General features: G+C 31.9%; 1 protein-coding gene across 2 annotated transcripts in view; it reads left to right on the top strand.

Annotated features, from left to right (window-relative positions):
• LOC126768619 (netrin receptor UNC5C-like) overlaps nucleotides 1-17964 on the top strand; it is a 69539-nt gene that overhangs the window by 47742 nt on the left and 3833 nt on the right. The window contains exons 7-9 of one of the 2 annotated variants that reach the window (XM_050486814.1): nucleotides 403-456; nucleotides 7355-7507; nucleotides 17453-17590. In XM_050486814.1, coding sequence (XP_050342771.1) covers nucleotides 403-456; nucleotides 7355-7507; nucleotides 17453-17590 — 345 coding nt within the window. The remainder of the gene's footprint in view (nucleotides 1-402; nucleotides 457-7354; nucleotides 7508-17452; nucleotides 17591-17964) is intronic. The other variant, XM_050486815.1, reaches the window with a different exon arrangement.

Below are 17964 nucleotides of genomic sequence, written 5' to 3'. Positions count from 1 at the left end.
ACATTTTCAATGGAATAACAAGCATAATGTTATTGTAGAGTTCACCAACAAAATATACATTTCACATTAAAGTAAATATTGAAATAACTTTTTATATATGATATATTAATATAAAAATAAATTCATTATTGTATACACTTTTAGTGAGTAAACTATTCCAAAATTATTGATTGCACGTGATAGTACATTCGAGTATAATTTGATGCATAGCAACACCATTAATTAAATGGTGTAGACAGTTTTAACAGGGCAAATATACAAATCACTTTGCGCAATGTTTCTATTATATAAGTTTTTATATTTATTTATATTGTGAAACAACTGTACCTTATATGTTACTTAGTTGAAAGTATTATAGTCAATGAAGTTAATATACGTTTATTTTTAATGCTTATCCTGAAGACGGATACAATATGGAACTTCAAGTGTATGATAACACACAGCAACTGTTAATAGGTAAGTAATTAGAAAAAATAATAATTACACCATTATATTATATTATATTAATCATTAGTGTTTATATAGCAAGTTATCACCGTACCGTAACAGCCTGTGAATGTCCCACTGCTGGGCTAAAGGCCTCCTCTCCTCTTTTTTGAGGAGAAGGTTTTGGAGCTTATTCCACCACGCTGCTCCAATGCGGGTTGGTAGAATTCACATGTGGCAGAATTTCAGTGAAATTAGACACATGCAGGTTTCCTCACGATGTTTTCCTTCACCGTAAAGCACGAGATGAATTATAATCACAAATAATAGTTCAATCAAAATATCAAAAGTTGTTTATCACCGTTGTTATGTAATTAATCAAAAAATACTTAAGATGTCACATGCTTTGTTAACTGCTGACAGTTCAATGGTAAAATATACTTTTTCCTTATCTTTTATTTTATATAGTCTGTTTAATTTTTTTATTTTTTTCTATTGTGTAATTACAACGTAAATCAAAAGTAGCATTATTTAAAATATTCAGTCTCGACATAATATTTCTGTTTTTTACACTTATTTTTTTTTATTCACTTGCACCGTTGTAAGTAATATGTATACGTAAATGTTATGTTACGTCATATTTTTGAATCGTCGATCCCACAGTCGCTTAAGACCAGGGTCTTCAATCAGTGCGTCCTACCTGTAATGACTTACGGTGCCGAAACGTGGACACTTACCGTAGGACTGGTCCACCAATTTAGGGTCGCTCAGCGAGCAATGGAACGCGCGATGCTTGGGGTTTCTCTGGCAGATAGAATCCGAAATGAGGACATTCGCCAGAGAACTAAAGTCACCGACATCGCGCTTAGAATTAGCTCGCTGAAGTGGAAGTGGGCTGGTCATGTCTCCAGGCGCATTGATGGCCGATGGAACCGACACGTGTTGGAGTGGAGACCACGCTTAGGCAAACGTAGTGTAGGACGCCCTGTGACAAGATGGGCCGACGATTTAAAAAAGGTGGCAGGTTCGGGATGGATGCGGACTGCCCAAGATCGGGATGGTTGGCGTTCTATGGGGGAGGCTTTCGTCCAGCAGTAGACGGCAAAAGGCTGAAAAAAAATGTTATTGAGTCAAATTCAAGTTTCACTTAAACTTAGTTAAAAAAAAAACAACTCAAAGATATTACTACGAATTTAACACATTTCTTTTGTTACAATATGAGTTAATATGATAATATCATTAACAATGGTTAAAAACAAGGATGAATTCCTACATAAGGCTTTATTTAACATTTATATAGACACTAATGAAAAACAAAGTTAGATTTACGTCACAAAACAAGCTGAATAAAAAAAAAATGAAAACAGGAACACCCACTTCATATTTACACAAAACATTTAAAAGAAGAAAACGCACGTGCCCGAATTTCTTTTCAAAGTAATATATCTGACATCTAAACCAGGAGTACTCAAATTGAGGTCCGCTTGCATTGTATAAAATATAAAAATAATTCGCTATGAAAGCATATTCATTTAGTGTTCATTAAAATAATATCAAAAGTTGTTACAGCAGAAACTATATTATTTGTTTTACTCTATTTTTTTCTTTTTCTTTTTATTGTGTTTGATGTGTGTGTGTGTTTTAATTATATATATTAGTTTGTCTAGAGTTTATGTTTGTTAGTTTAAGCAGCACCCTTTAAGCTAACAAGGCTTAGGGTGTCAAGAAAAAAATAAACATTAATATTTTGTTGTTAATATATAAATAAATGAAGAGTTTATTGATATTTTTGGTGGTGAAAACGTCGTAATTAAAGTGTCCGATAAAATTCTGCCGCAGTGAGATGAAATTGGCCTTTTCCTTAAAAGGATCATGTTTTTGCCCAGCAACTATGGTTTTATATCAGACCATTACACATTTGCATGGCGGTAGGGCTTTATGCAAGACCCTCTGGATCTACCGCCAAACAGCAATACTTACCATTGTTGTGTTCCGGTTTGAAGGGTGAGTAAGTCAACTAAAAGCACGTGGGATATAACGTCTTAATACCCAAGGTTGATGACTCATTGGTGAAGTAAGGAATGGTAAATATTACAATGCCAATGTCTATGGATGGTGACCACATACCATAAGACCAGTCTGTCCGTACGCCCACGTATAATAAAAACAACTGTTGAATTCACTTTGTTTTCCATAAATATATAAATGGACAAATATATTATTTGATGTTTGTAAGTTGTACTTCAAATATCTGAAGATCAAAATACCCTAAACAATGTTAAGAAGAAAAGGCTTGGAACCGCTTATAAACTATAAAAATCCTGCGGTTTAATGTGTAAGGCATAAAACAGCGGCTGTTCACATCAAAGGTTTAAGTGTTTCAAAACGTTAGTCAAACTACATAAGAGAAGAAAGTGAAAGGATTTGTTTTTAAAGACATTGCTGTTTAATATATACATTTTTTATCTTAAATGAACCAATTTCTACAATCAATCTAGTTAACTAGAAGCCTGAATAACTCAAAGCTATAAGAGACACATCTTTACAACTTTAATCATATATAACGCTATGATTTGTCTCTTAGATCAATATTGTCTTCGTCAACCAATAGTCATCTACTGCTACATAAGCCTATAAAAAGGGGCGCCAGTCGAGTTCCACCACCTTCTTCACGTTATCAGTCCAGCGGACTAGAATGCGACCTACGCTGCGTTTGCCGAACCGCAGTTTCCATTTTAAGACTCATCTGCTCCAACGGCCATCGTATCTTCGGAATACGTGATCAAACCACTGCAACTTCAGTTCGCTAATTTTGAAAGCTATTTCGGTGACTCTGGTTCTTCGGATAATTTCTGATTTTATCCTTCAAAGATATTCTGAACATAGCTCGATCCATAGCAAACTGATATACCATGAATTTGTGTAAAAGTCCCGCTGATAGTGTCTACGTTCAGGTACCTTAAGTTATTTAACAACTTTTATATTTTAAATTTCAACGTTATTTGTACATTTACAAATAAAATTACGTAATCTATCAAATCAAGAACATATTTCGTACCTGTATTGTAATGTATATTTCATTGTGATCATATTGTAGTTTGATGTATTGTAGTGTACTGTATTGTACACTGAACTCGGTGACGTTATGTACGTCGAAGAGGACCAACAGGGTAGACAATAAAACGTAATCAGGCGCGTTTATTTCAGTGACACGTCAGAGCATTGTGTCTATAATTGCTAACACATGTTGAGTGTGTTGCGTTAAATGTCGATTATACTATTCTAGCATATTTTAGTCATAATCCACGGGCGTGTGATGGTTACGCTACCCATATATATTGTTACAGTATCTCATCTAAATGTATTCTATTTTAAGTGTGTTTGAAATTAAAATTATTAATGATAAATTTTTAAACACTATATATTTTTTTTTTTTTTAATATTCGCAATAGTCATGAAGTTTTCTTGGAAAGAAAGCAATAGCAATTTTATTCTGTTTCCCTTTATATACTACAACTATTTCTCACAATAGAACTTAAATCCTTTTTTTTATATATATTAATAATAATAAAAAATGAACTGGTTTTTATTTTATCAAAGTGAGTGCTTAAATAAATAATGAATGAAACTTATGTTAAATATATTATGTATTACAAGACCTTGTACGATAATACTTCCACAGTCACCAACTAATTTGTTTAACGCCAAAAGATTCGATGACCGGAATATGAAAGTTCACATTGTTCCATCTCTAACGAACCTCGACTGATTTATGTGTGTGTTTTAATTAATAAGAAATGCTGCACACATATGTAGCTTAATATGCGTATATAACACCCACGCGGAGGGGAGTGAATTGTTGGTTGGTACAAGATATAAGCAAACAATTTTTTCTATCTTAAAATATGTAAAGAACTATCTACTAAGACCTCTATAAAAATAGATAACTCAGTTATCTTAGTAACGACTTTTTCTTGGCGGTTCTTCTCGGATGTAAGTACATTACCAACTTGCTGTTACCTTACATTTGATTAAGGCCAATATTATTAGGGCCAATCGTCTTAACAATATTTACAAAATGACAATTTAAATCTTAAATTAACGATTAATATAACATCTTAATCAAATAAAATGACCTTTCAAATCTGTTCATGTTTACATAAACATAAAAATCGTTGCTAGTTCTTAACTTATACGACAATGCAGGACGAATTCTCAACTCTATTATTTCTTTTGTAAAAAAACACATGTGATTTATCCCCGCTGTAAGGCCCTCGGGCGTCTCCGAGTACTTTAATTTCAATTTATAGGGTAATACTTTATGAGTTAACGTGCTTATATTATTAGATACAATTAATAACACGACAACGATGTACATGGGTATGAAATGTGTCTTATTCTCAACTGTATTCAATTGGATTGAAGACTGAATGCAATACAAGAATTGAGACTCGGATTCACGCTGATAGTTATTTATTTTTTCATTATAATAAACTTTATTTTATTGGTACAATTTCTAATCTTCATTTTACAATATTAATAAAATGTTTACCGAACGGCTTAAAATGTAGTTTCTACTTAGAACAACAGACAAGAAAAACTGTTGTTTTTTTAATTTATACGGATTATATATTTGATAATATTCATTTTATTATTCACAAATTTAATTTTATGTGACGTAGCCGCCATTTTTACAATTTTTTAATTATAATGTAATATAGTTTAAGCAAATATGTTCTTAAATATAAAATAGTTCGTAAGATTTTATAAAAGAATGATTGATTATCTTAGGTTCTAAAATATAACGCTATAAACTGTAAAAGCTTTCCCGTTGGCTTAAATAATAAATAATTGGCTTATTATTATATGATGAATAGTTCAGCAGGCTTATGTTTTATAGTATTTATGAGTTAGTAAAATTATAATCGACAATTGATAAAGACTGTTACGACATACTTCAAGTATTGAACAATCAATCATGTACGAGTTCTAAATATCAATGTCGTTATAAAAGCATTCTAGAAAACGCCATCGTTTTAAAACTGTACACTCAACATCAGCGAAATCCTTAAATTTCTTTTAATAATAAAATCAACTCCGTACAAAAAATCAATTACAATATAACCCATATGTACAACTGTAAACGTAGCTAACTGTACCTATTAGGAAATTGATACGTTACGTCAGGTCCATGCAATATTATTAATACAGCAGAACATGCGATCTGACCATTTGCAAATTCGATACAAGGTATTTTAGTACTTCCCTATTATTATGGGGATGAATTCTCGTGAAACACGAAAACTTTTATATACACTTTTCGTTATTTGTTTTTGTATATTATCGATATTAATGACCAATTAATGTTAATTAAAAACTAGAATTAGTGATAGAGTCAATTTGGAATTATTTTTTATGTGTCATTGGAATTATCATATAAAATTATTTTATTTATGTTATTCGTCGAGAAGATTTTGATATATCATCATCAAAGACAAAGACATCTTATTTCCAAAATTTCATGGTAAAACATCATAATAATTTTTAATGAGTTTGATGGGAAACCTTAATAAAAATATTAAGATAACTTTTGAGTCGATAGTATAGTTATTGATGTTATTGTGATTTAACTGTATGCAATCAATATTGAAGCAATTCAAAATAATATAGTTGGAGCAAGCTCCAAACATTATATTTTCTCCGGACCTTTTCTCAGCAATGAAACTTTGATTCTATCAGTTAGTTATCTAGACTAAGATTAAAAATGCGAAAGTAACTCTGTCTTTCTCTCTGTGTATGTGTCTATTCGTTGAGCTATCACGGCCAATCCACTTAACCGATTTTGATGAAATTTCATATGAAGCTTGAACCTCAAGAAGGATATATGCCTACGTTTTAACACCTACTTCCCCTTAAATAGCCAGACGAAGCCGCGAGCAAAACTAGTAATAGTATAAAATGAAACTTACATATAAGTAATCTTTAAACAAAGATACTTTCAGACAAGAAGATGAATAAGTTTACCCTTACCGAATAATTAGGATAAATTACCGACCAACCTATGTATAGAAACTAATTATAATATATAACCAAATAAACCAATAATATATTCTGAATTCAGTCGCAGTATGCATAAATGTATGGTGGTCCTTGATTAGGATTAGGGCATGAATATTAAAGGGGACGTCGATTGATTAAGCCAGTTGAGTGGATTCAAATAGTTACGGTGTTATAATATTATTAATGCAAAGCTCGACCACAAATACCGTATTTGTTCATATTACTGGAATTAACGCTGAAATCATATGACACTTTAAACCAGATAACACTAAATTGAAACACGATATGAAACAGGATCATAATAACTATGAAACAAGAACTTAAATATCTAATGGGACATATCTATTGCCTATGCTAATGTAACTAAGTTTGTATGATTGTATGATTTAGTTTACTTTGGCATTCAAATAGGGTATAAAGTTTTTTAATAATCATGGAAATAATTTCATGCCGTGTTGAAAGTTTTAGTTTCAATTTGTTTAAATTAAGCCTGTGAATTTCCCACTGCTGGGCTAAATTACTTTATTAGTAGAATACCACGCTGCTTCAATGTGATTTGGTGGGTACACGTGGCAGATTTTCATCGGCCACATGCATGTTTCCTCACGATGTTTTCTTTCACCGCCGAGCACGAGATTAATTATAGACGTCACTTACATTAGAATATTTTTTTGTCAGATTAGAGAAACTATTGTACGTAAGCAATGATATTATAAATTATATACATTACTTTGTAGCTTAAACGTGACGCCTTCACACGTTTAAACGTTGACGTTTCGGTTTTAAAAGGAGAATGATCACCGTTTACATTGTAAAGTTGGTAAGATTTAGACTGATGCTGTTAGTAACAGTTCCCGTTTTTTCTCAGCATCTCCCGGTCGGTGGGGAGTATGGACGGAGTGGTCTGTCTGCGGATCTGACTGTAGACAGACTAGACGACGTGCATGCATGGGCGATGCATGTTCCGGAGCTCAGGTCCAGCATGCTGACTGCGTCGGTGATTACTGTGGAGTTCACGGAGGTATGTTAACTAAATACTAACTATTATAACTATTTTATCGTTAAAATATGTTTATACTAGAAATGCACTTACATTTTGTCATTTTTATGACTTTTAAATTTTGGAACGATAATAATAAAATGTTATATTTTTACAAAGTGGGAACCCCACTTAGTGTATATTTATAACTTGTCATAGCAATTTTTTTCTTATATCCATTCACCGTGCACTTCTAAAAGGAATCGATGTTTTCAAAGTAACTTACGCCAGTGTCATATATATCAGTTCCCGTAAGAGGAAGTTTATCAAGACCCATCGAAATTCCGAGATAGCCGTTTCATAAACTTAAGAACTTTATTACGCCTTCATTTCCTGCAACACGCACAAATTTACGCAACATCTCATGTTTATTGCACGCTCCGAATAGAAATAGCGTGTAAACTTTTAATAAATATCGGTTAGAAGATTCGGATGTATATGATCCGCTGTCACTGGTTCTTCTACAAGTTATGAAACTGTTCTTTAAGGGACGTGTTAATTAAGCTGATTCTATGAAAAGCGTACGGCTCAGTCCAACCAGATGCCATAAGACTAAAAATACACTTCCTTTTCCGCGCTCGCTCATAACTATGAAATGTTATACAGACTGGTCTCTTTATAACAGGCTATCGGTTGTAACCCTAACCTACCAGCTTAAATTGACCTGCCGTACCTTCTGCGAGTACATGAAATTTTATGGGCTAAGCACGTAGATAAGGTACACAAAGGCTCCGCTTTGGGTGGTCACGTTAAAAGATTGGAGAGATACTAAAATCGGGTGCCGTGACCATCTGGGTCGTATCATACCGTCTAAATATAGGAGAGGACCTAAAACTTTATGGTTCACTTACGTAACATTGACTTAAAAATTCATATCTTTATGTCCCACGTCTAAATTGGATAAACTGATGCCTCGCTTTCTTTTTAAAGAATATGCACCATATCTTTTATTTACGTCCTTAGTGAGTGCCAACAACGCTTATTTATGTAATTTCACTAGCGTTTTCCGTATAAATGCAAACATTCGCGTCTAAACCAGTTCTATTATGACTCAGGCTTTCATTTAAAAGTGTTTCATTTTTATATATTCATATTACTTATTTTTGGTAGCACTGTAATAATATCTGTATTTTTTGCATAATTTTGACAGTTGATTTTCTCGACTGCTTAATAATCTTTATCGATAAATCAGTACGACTATTTTAAAAGCATTTAATCATTAATGATAGATTTCTTTATACCTTATCATCATCGGTAGTAATTCCCATGACGGGCCCAATCCAATATACTGAATGGAAAATGATCAGTCCATATTTTGTTTATAATAGCAATAAATCACTTTCGTGGCCCCCGTTGACTCGGTTTCAATTTCCTATTCTGTTTATCGTACATTTTGATAAATAGCCGCAGGCAACCAATGTTTGGTTTAACATTATCCACAAGCGCTTTCTTTCACGCTAAATAAATTTGCAATCTGACATATTTGCCTATAAATAGCTTTTGTTTATCTTTAGATACAAATTCATCTTTATTTATTGGTGTTATGATTTTTATATTTCCTAAATCATAGGTTTTTTCAAACTGTTTATCAATTTACTTTTTTCTATTGATGATTTGCTTGTTTTTATAAATTATTCTAAGCAAATATTTGGTACTCAAATATTAGTTTTATAATGCTTATCTGTTATTTTATTTAGTACATCAACATTAACAGAGCTACAAAGACTGTGTCAGTTGGGACGTGAACAAAGTGTAGTTAATCTGAGCTAATCATACAATCAACGCCGCAAAGTTCTACTTTAATATATCATCTAATAAAGTCTTTATTAGATATACTTAAGTAGTGTTTTTATTTACCTATAATATTTTTAATAAAAAAAATACCAAGTTAAAAAAGCTGCTTATTAAAATATTCCAACTGAAAATCTTATAACAGAACGTATAAAAAGCGCTAATAATCTAAATAGGGTTGCTTTAATTAAATTTTTATTCGTGAAAAGCATAAAGCGGTCAGTAGGATCTCATAACGCAGCTCTAACTAATTCAAGTAAGGCAACAGTGGAGCATCAGTAAATTGCCCACATGAAAGGTGAACCGCTGAATGCGAAGACCGTGGAAAAGACTCATTCATTTGCACTGGCGAGCGCCCTCTTCATTAGCCTAATTGCCTACATACAAAGGGGAAATGGTGAAATTTTATAGCCTCTTTTCATCTTTTGTTGCCTAAACATTAGAATAGTGGTCCGTTTGTTTCACGAAACGTTCGCTTAGGCATGCGAAGGCGCTTTGAAGAAATTTGAATTGTTAATGTTCCATCTTACCGCTTTTTAAGTGTTTTGTTAATCTGTTGTCGGTGATTTATTGTCGAATTCGTGTTTTTATCATTTATGTTCGGCGTAAATTTTTTTATTCATCGTTTATGTCATGCGAGTTTTTCAAATGTAAATTCTTTGCTTGTAAATCTTTCCTTTGCATTATTTTCGAGTGACAAAGCAATTTATCTATAAACATGGGAAAACATAACTTTCTTTTTACCCGACTGAGATGAGCAAAAAGTATTATGATTTTAGTATTATGTATTTATGAATGAAGATACTTTTGTTAAATACCTATTGTTTCTATGTAGCGTCCTAGTTGCTTATCTTAGACTCCAGTGTTAATATGAATTCATATTTATTTAATACAAGAAAAATTTTACTTATATACATATGATGATGACGAGATGACGTATAGGGTTCGGTATCAAAAAGATAGTATTAATTAAAGGATTCTGAAAATTCAATACTATTTTCTCCTGGTCCCTAGTTCAAGCTTTTGTTTTCTAAAAATATAAAAGATTACTCTTGCTAGGATTTCATTGTGTAATTTTATTAAACAAAATGTATGGGCAATCAAAAACCTTTAGCGAACGTACGTCTTCATTTGTTTGGCGTAGAAATAAATTGAATCGCTAAACTTTTTTTTCAATACAAATGAAATAAGTAAAGGGATGTGCGCGATGCAATTCTCATTACTGGAGGTGGGTTCCGTAAATGATTTGTTGTGATTTCGTCGAGAGGGCTCAGCGGGTGATCGCAAACTGCACTCACATATCCTCTAACCATTACGCGCCGTAATAACCATTATACTCAACGGCAATAGGACTATATTTCGATGCACAGCTGAGGTCGAGAATTTAATTCAGAATGGCCTCCTACCACGTTATGGCTAAGCGACAAGGGTTCGTAGATTTCGATTGGATTCAGTATCTCAAATCTCTCTGCAGTGGACTCGGATATACGGCTGGCACTGACAAATGTTTACACAGTGTACAAATTTCAACGTAACCCTTGGATAGACCAGCGGGGCGCATTATACCCCGACTGTTTTATATTGACTTTATATTGACAATCATTTTTCTTGAAAAATAAATAATATAAACTGTTTTCGACGTGCATAAAACAAAGATAGAAAACATTAGTCGCAAAATTGTTTTTGTGTAATCAATATTTTCATTTCAAGCCTACCTACCTATATATTCAAGCCTATTTTTATCAAAGCGATGATACTATTTGACTCCAACAAAATGTTTATCATAAACATCATTATTGTGATGGGTCGTAAAGGCCTGCACGTGTTCAATACACGGCTCTCAGCTTAAGCCTGCAAAGGGTTAATCGGATAGCACGTATCACGCAAATTAATTCTGGCGTCGTCAAGGTTTTACGATATTTTAGTTATAGCTGGTCGAATAGCGGATGGATAATTTATAGCAATAAATATGAGCTGCCATAAAACTTATGGAACCGCGGAACTTGTTTATATTCGAGATTTATAGATATCGATTAAAGTGTGGACACTTGTTAAGTTAATATTATGGTATAAAATCGCTTACATTTAATTTAAAAGCCTACACGCATGTTGTAATAAAGAATATCGATTCTATTTGTTCTGTAATGCATCTTTAAATTAAGAATGATTGTTACGGATACAAATTAAACCATGTTAAAAGTTTATGAAACATAAACAATATTAGTGTGTTGATCTGAAGTCGTGTTTGCATACACATGTTAAATTTAAACATTTTCAATAGTGTTTTTTTTTAATATTATTTATAAGTAATATTCTTTTTTTTATAAGTTAGTATTGACCTAGGTTGATCCAACTTATGTAGGAAATAATAATCATTCCTTACATCGATTACAACCTTAGGAACTAAGAAGCTACGTGCCTGTGCCTGGCTCACTTAACCTTCAATCCAGAACACAACAATACTAGGTATGGCTGTTAAGCGATACAATAAGATACGAGTGAGTGGTACTAACCCAGACGGGCTTGTACAAGGCACTGACACCAAGCACACACATAAAAACTAAACAGATGTAGAGATGAGAAGTCAAAGGAAGCAATACTATTTTATATAAAATTTGAATTATTTATCGTATCTCAATTGGAATTCTATTGTAATCACATAAAAGTTATTACAGTAGTAAATATTAATAGGACTATAATATTATTTTACGAAACCGATACCTTTTCCATTTTAATAGAAGTAGCCGACAGTTATTGTTATTCTGATTGAGAGATACTAAATCGTGTTATTGTCGAACCAGTGATATAATTCTCAATACACAAATATTTAAGCTAGAGATTAAACTTAAGATAATTACACTTTATAGCATATAAATCAAATATTCTGTTGTAAGTGAAATAAAAGAATACAAGATTGTCTTGGAGGTATAAAATAAATTGACAACATGTAAATTCGCCACTGCTTTAGCCAAAATATATTATTATATATAAATATTTAGCCTAAATTCCTCAAGAAGGTTTGGAACTTACGCTGTTTTAATGCGGATAGGTACATATGTAGCAGCTATCTTCGCGATGTTTTTCATTTCTGCGATTAATTATATATAAAAAATAAGCATAAATTAATGAAAATTCAATAGTTCTCGCCCAGATTTAAACCCCACACTTCAGCTAAGATTCAAGTGTTCTAGAAGCGGAACAAGTCGGACTCTTAGCGAGATATATTAATCAAAAATATTTAACTAAAGCTGATAATATGTTTAATGTATGTAATAAATTTTAAAGCATTATTTCTTGGCATAAAAAATGAGATTTAGACATGTAGATAGCACGTGTTCTAGTTAAGCGAAATGAGAGCGCAGGATTTTGTCGTGTGAGATATGAGAGCTTTTTGCGTTTGACGCATCAGTGCACACTTTACTGTCATTTAAAATAAGGGCTCGATCTCACCATTATGATGTATAGCTTAAAGTTGTGGCAGAAGAAAAGATTCTTGCAACGCCAAATTCGAACTGAATTATCATTTTAAATCAAAATGTACGTGTTTATCCAAAAAGGCCAAATACGCACGTTGTATCGTCATATTTAAAATAAATGACTACTACCGTATCGTCATATATTCTACTGATAAGTACGGTTAGTAATTTCAGTTTTATTATACAATACAAAACAATACAATGATTTTTGTTATGATACAATAAGTCAACGCTTTATCCTAAAAATAATCTTTTATATTATAGAAAAATATTCGTTAATATTACACGAAACTAATCGAATATTCTACCCAAGAAGGATACATTGTGAAATCAGAAACCATAAGTTACTTACTTATAAGCTAACTTTACTTCTCGTGGCTTATTATACTCGCAAGAGCCTAAGATCATGGCAGACAGTACAAGTTTTAAATGCCATTATAACGAGAACATGATCTCAAATCAAAAGACTAACGCTCTTTAACTCCTAAACTTACTTAATTACACAAAATTATATATGAAACTAGTATTTGCTCGCGGTTTCACCCACGTGTTAAAGGGGGCTTCTTCAAGTGTGAGGTTTAAAAAACTAGCAGATGTCCTTCCTTAAGGTTCAAGCTTGCTTCATACCAAATAATATAATAATAATTTATTTAAAACCATCATAAGATCAGAAACAAAATTTGAACGATAGTAACTGCAATAATATAAAACTGTGATGCAGTTACTAACGCCCGCCAACAAAGCGACATTTCTCTATTATTATAAAACATTTTAGTGTCACAAATTAAAAGAAAATGAATAAAAATACACGATATATTAAATAAAATTAACAAATTACAAAATTAAAACTCTTCAAACATCAACAGCTTAGTCGTGAAAACTTAACGTCAGACCGACTTAAAATCAGTGTTACATTCGCATTTATAATATACATAACTATAGATTATTTCCCGCGGCTTCGTCCGTGTATCTGTTTCTTTAAAGTACGATTTTTTTCCCTGTCATCCGATTTCAATGAAACAATCCTAAATGTTACTCCAAGCTGAGCTTGATCTACCTGTGAAAACCGCATGAAAATCCGTTCAACAGTTTTGTATAAAACCGTGTGCATTTTTCTTATCACACAATTAAAACACTTTTACAAACATCTATTAGTTAGCTCTCGAGTTTGTTCAAAATTCCTATGTAACGGGTAATTTAAAAGTCCGTGACATGTAATGTATTAAACTTAGCAATCTCTCGGTGCTTAGATGTAGGTCGAACGTGGCCTGGGTGACAATTGTTACTGTATCGAGTCTAGATTAAATGTAAGTGCCTGGACTTGTAGCATTAATAAATAACCTCTAGCTCCGTCCATTGCGGAGCTGATAGTAAATCTAATGTGATTTAAGATTGAACTAAAGTCTATCGAAATTAAATTAATGGCTTATGAATCATTCGTGGTAATGAGTCTTTTATTTGACTAATATTTGTTGTTATTTAAGTGCGCATTCTGGTCCAAATTGTAAGCTATAAATGTTTACGTTAAATAAAATCAAGTCTATTGTATCTGGAGAGATAATGCAAATTATTTGAAAGTTACGTAATAAAGGTCTTACAAAGATTTAACAGTGTCATAATGGAAAGCTTATCTATATAAGATATTTTTTCCAGCCAATTTATAACTATAAGCATAATAATATAGAGTGACAAAAATGTTGATGTCTTTCTGACCGATATCAACCACGGCGACCAATCCCAAAAAAGGTAACCCGATCGACGGCCTTATATCAAGCCACTAGACCAACGAGTCAATTACAAAAATAAGCCCAAATAATAAACAAAAAAAAAATATGAACTTTTGTGTGAATAAAAATGATTTCACCGCAAATAGTGTTTTTATTTATTTTTCATTCATAAAAATTCAACTCGTTTTTTGCCATTCGCTCTCTGGAATATGCCAATAATGGAATATGTCAAAGGGGACATAACAACCTTTGCTTTAATATTTATTTAATATGGTTATATGTGGTTTGTTATTTTTATAAAAAGTCAAAATTAAACTAAAAATCATTTTTCAATATGATGATGATGCTTGCTTATTCATTCAAAAACAACTATCACCGATCTATAGTGCGACTCATCTGAAAAGTAAATTAATAATACTATTATACGGTTGGGTTTTAAGCAGGTCACACTAGGTGGTACCAACTCAATTATTTAACGGTGGTGAATGAGTCAGTGTAAATACGCACAAGAGGCATAACTTTCAAAATCCTTTTACCAGTGTCTATTGGCGAAAGTCACTTACCAATTGCTTCAAGTTTCGACATTTTCAAAATAGTTATAATGCAAACTTATAATTTTTTTAAACATTTCTCTTTTCATCTTATAAAATATATTTATATATTAAAAATAAAATCTACCAATCTCAAAACAAAGGATCAAAACCACGATCATCAATTATTACGTGTCTTATATATAGTTTTTTAGTAGTTTTCGTCCGCGTGTTAGGGGTAGGGGGCAGGTTTTAGATAAAAAAGTCTTTATCCTTCCTTGGGGAAGCTTGCTGCATACGAAATTTTACCAAATTTGTTTAAGTAATTGCCGTGATAGCGTAACAGACAGACGGACAAACATTCTGCTTTTATAATATTAGTTTATTTTTAAGAAAAAAAAGTGCGGCAGAAGCAAATTCAAACATCCTACAAAAAAAAAACAAGTTAAATACCTCAAAATGTTCTTTTTAATTATCCGAGCATCAATTCTCGATCATTATCAGAATTGAATGCGACTGCTTCATCGTAACTCTTGATTAGTTGTGGAGATAATTTTGGAAAGAACTCTTTCAATCTATAAATTCTGTCGCTGTAATTGAACTTAATCGAATCGTATATTACGCCTTGGGTTATTTTAAAATGAGATTGTTAAAAATAAACGTTCCGATAAGTGACTGTAAAAACTATCTGTTAACTGGTTTAAGATCGCATTAAAATGCTTCATCATTTAATTCTTAATACTTATATATAAAAAAGCAATTAAAGTATTAAGCGAAATACAATAAATTTTTCATACTATCCTAATTACACTGGCTCACTCAGTATACTGGCTCACCCAGAACACAGCTTTACAAAGTACAGTAGTTTAACTGTGGAATAACTGATGAGCGGTTTCCACTCAGGCAGGCCTGCAAGTGGCCAATTCATATGATGCTAGTAAAATGTTTGTATGCAATATGACATAAAAAATAATAACTATTCAATTTATATGTATATATATATTATGACTGAAAGAAAACTTAAATACATCGATCGATTGCATGTTTATACTTTATTTCGATTATCCTTGTGTGTATTTTTGAATTATAATTTTTCTATGTTTATTTAAAAATAAAAGATAAAACAATATTTTATACTTAACAAGCCACCTCTCGGTCGAATATAAAAGAAAGTTTTTTTGTTGAAAACTCGTCACAAATGCGTGAACAGAATACACTAGTATACATCTAAAAGCGACAAACCCAAAAAGGACACGCGCGTCTTAAAAGCAATTCTCTAAGCAATAAAATGGTTAACTAAAAACGTCCCTTAATTCTAAGTCCTTTTCACGGCACCAAATTACACAAAAAATATGACTCGTTAAAATGCGCCGCGAGACCAATCGTAAACTCGGAGAAGCGATGACATAAATAATATTAAAACCCATTGCCAGAAACTCGATGCCTATTCCATTCGAATGCCATAAAAAATCACTATAATTTTAAGTTTTATAAATTTTAACCATAACGAAACTGCACCTTATGTTCTAGCCGCAACGATTCCTTCCATTGCGGTGAACATCTCCGCTATTTTTGTTGACAATATTTCGTTTTATAGACATACCGGTATGTTAAAAGCTCGTTGTACAGGTGTATTTTCATTATAGTTTCAATATCATTTTAATTTCTTGTAGGTGAAACAACTTTTCCACTGTTCGGAGTGACGCGGTAATATTTTGTCGTAATAAAAGTTGGCGACGTTCACGACGAAGTTCGTAATTTATGCTGCATTCGTTCAGTTTTGAAAACATTTTGCGAGTGAAAATACCGCTGCAAACTCAATCTTCTTAAAATAAATCCAAACATAAACGGATTAGAACAACGTGCTAGAAGATTTCGTCTTTCGAGAGATTTTCTTCACTTAAACTATTCAACAGCTGGTTATTTTTTATATGATTTTTTTTATTCTGAAGAGCTATTCCATCAGGCTTAATTATATTATCGTACCGTTCCCGGATTAAGGATTTATTAATTTTCCTGAGTTACTTTAACTGTTCGAGTGTTATTAATTATTAAATTGATCAATTCCAACTAAATTCGAAATTAAGATTAAATTTAAGTCGGAAATGGGTTGTTGTATAAGTAAGGAAAAGAATTATGTTTATTATTTACAATATGCCTTCGTTAATAACTTAAAAACTGAATTAATAATATCTTCATTTACTGAACTTTTTGCATATTACTACATAAACACTTTAGAAGCAATAAATAATTATAATAGGCTAATGAGAAATATTATTCGTCTTAAATGTTGCTACACAACAAATCAATCTCCATCCATACAGTTGATTAGCATAATATTATATATCAAGTATAAATAAATGAAAGTGGTATAAGTTTATTAATCTAAAATTCCTTTGACAGTTGCGGCCCACAGCGACATCCCGCTTTACATCGGAATAGCGGTAGCCGTTGTTGTATTCCTGGCTGGCGCAGCTGTGGTCTACAAATTATTGCAGAGGAAGACAAGGGACCACTCGTTGTACACGATGACCAGGACTGGTAAGCTTAGACTGAAATTTTGTGCCAAACTTTGTATTCCATCTTAAGTTTCTCTTGTAAAGTACGAACTAGCACAGTGAAGATTAAATTTATTTCTTATGGAATTTTTCACGTTAATTGATAATACTTGATTGTTTATATTTAGTATGTTAACAAATATTAGGTTTCAATTTCCATTTATTTTTGTCAAAATGTTTGTATTTTGTTATTTTTGTTACATAATTTTTATTATACTTTATGTAAGAAATGTAGTTATGTAAAATAAGACTTTTTATTAAAATATTTTATGTAGGAGTAAAATAAAATATAAAATATTTACTAAGTTCTGAATGCTATTCAATGTTGTTTATTTAAAATGTATTTTTTGTTCCACT

This window comes from Nymphalis io, chromosome 5 (genome assembly GCF_905147045.1).
Source record: "Nymphalis io chromosome 5, ilAglIoxx1.1, whole genome shotgun sequence".
NCBI classification, from domain to species: Eukaryota; Metazoa; Arthropoda; class Insecta; order Lepidoptera; family Nymphalidae; genus Nymphalis; species Nymphalis io.
This window is presented reverse-complemented; position numbering and strand designations above follow the sequence as displayed.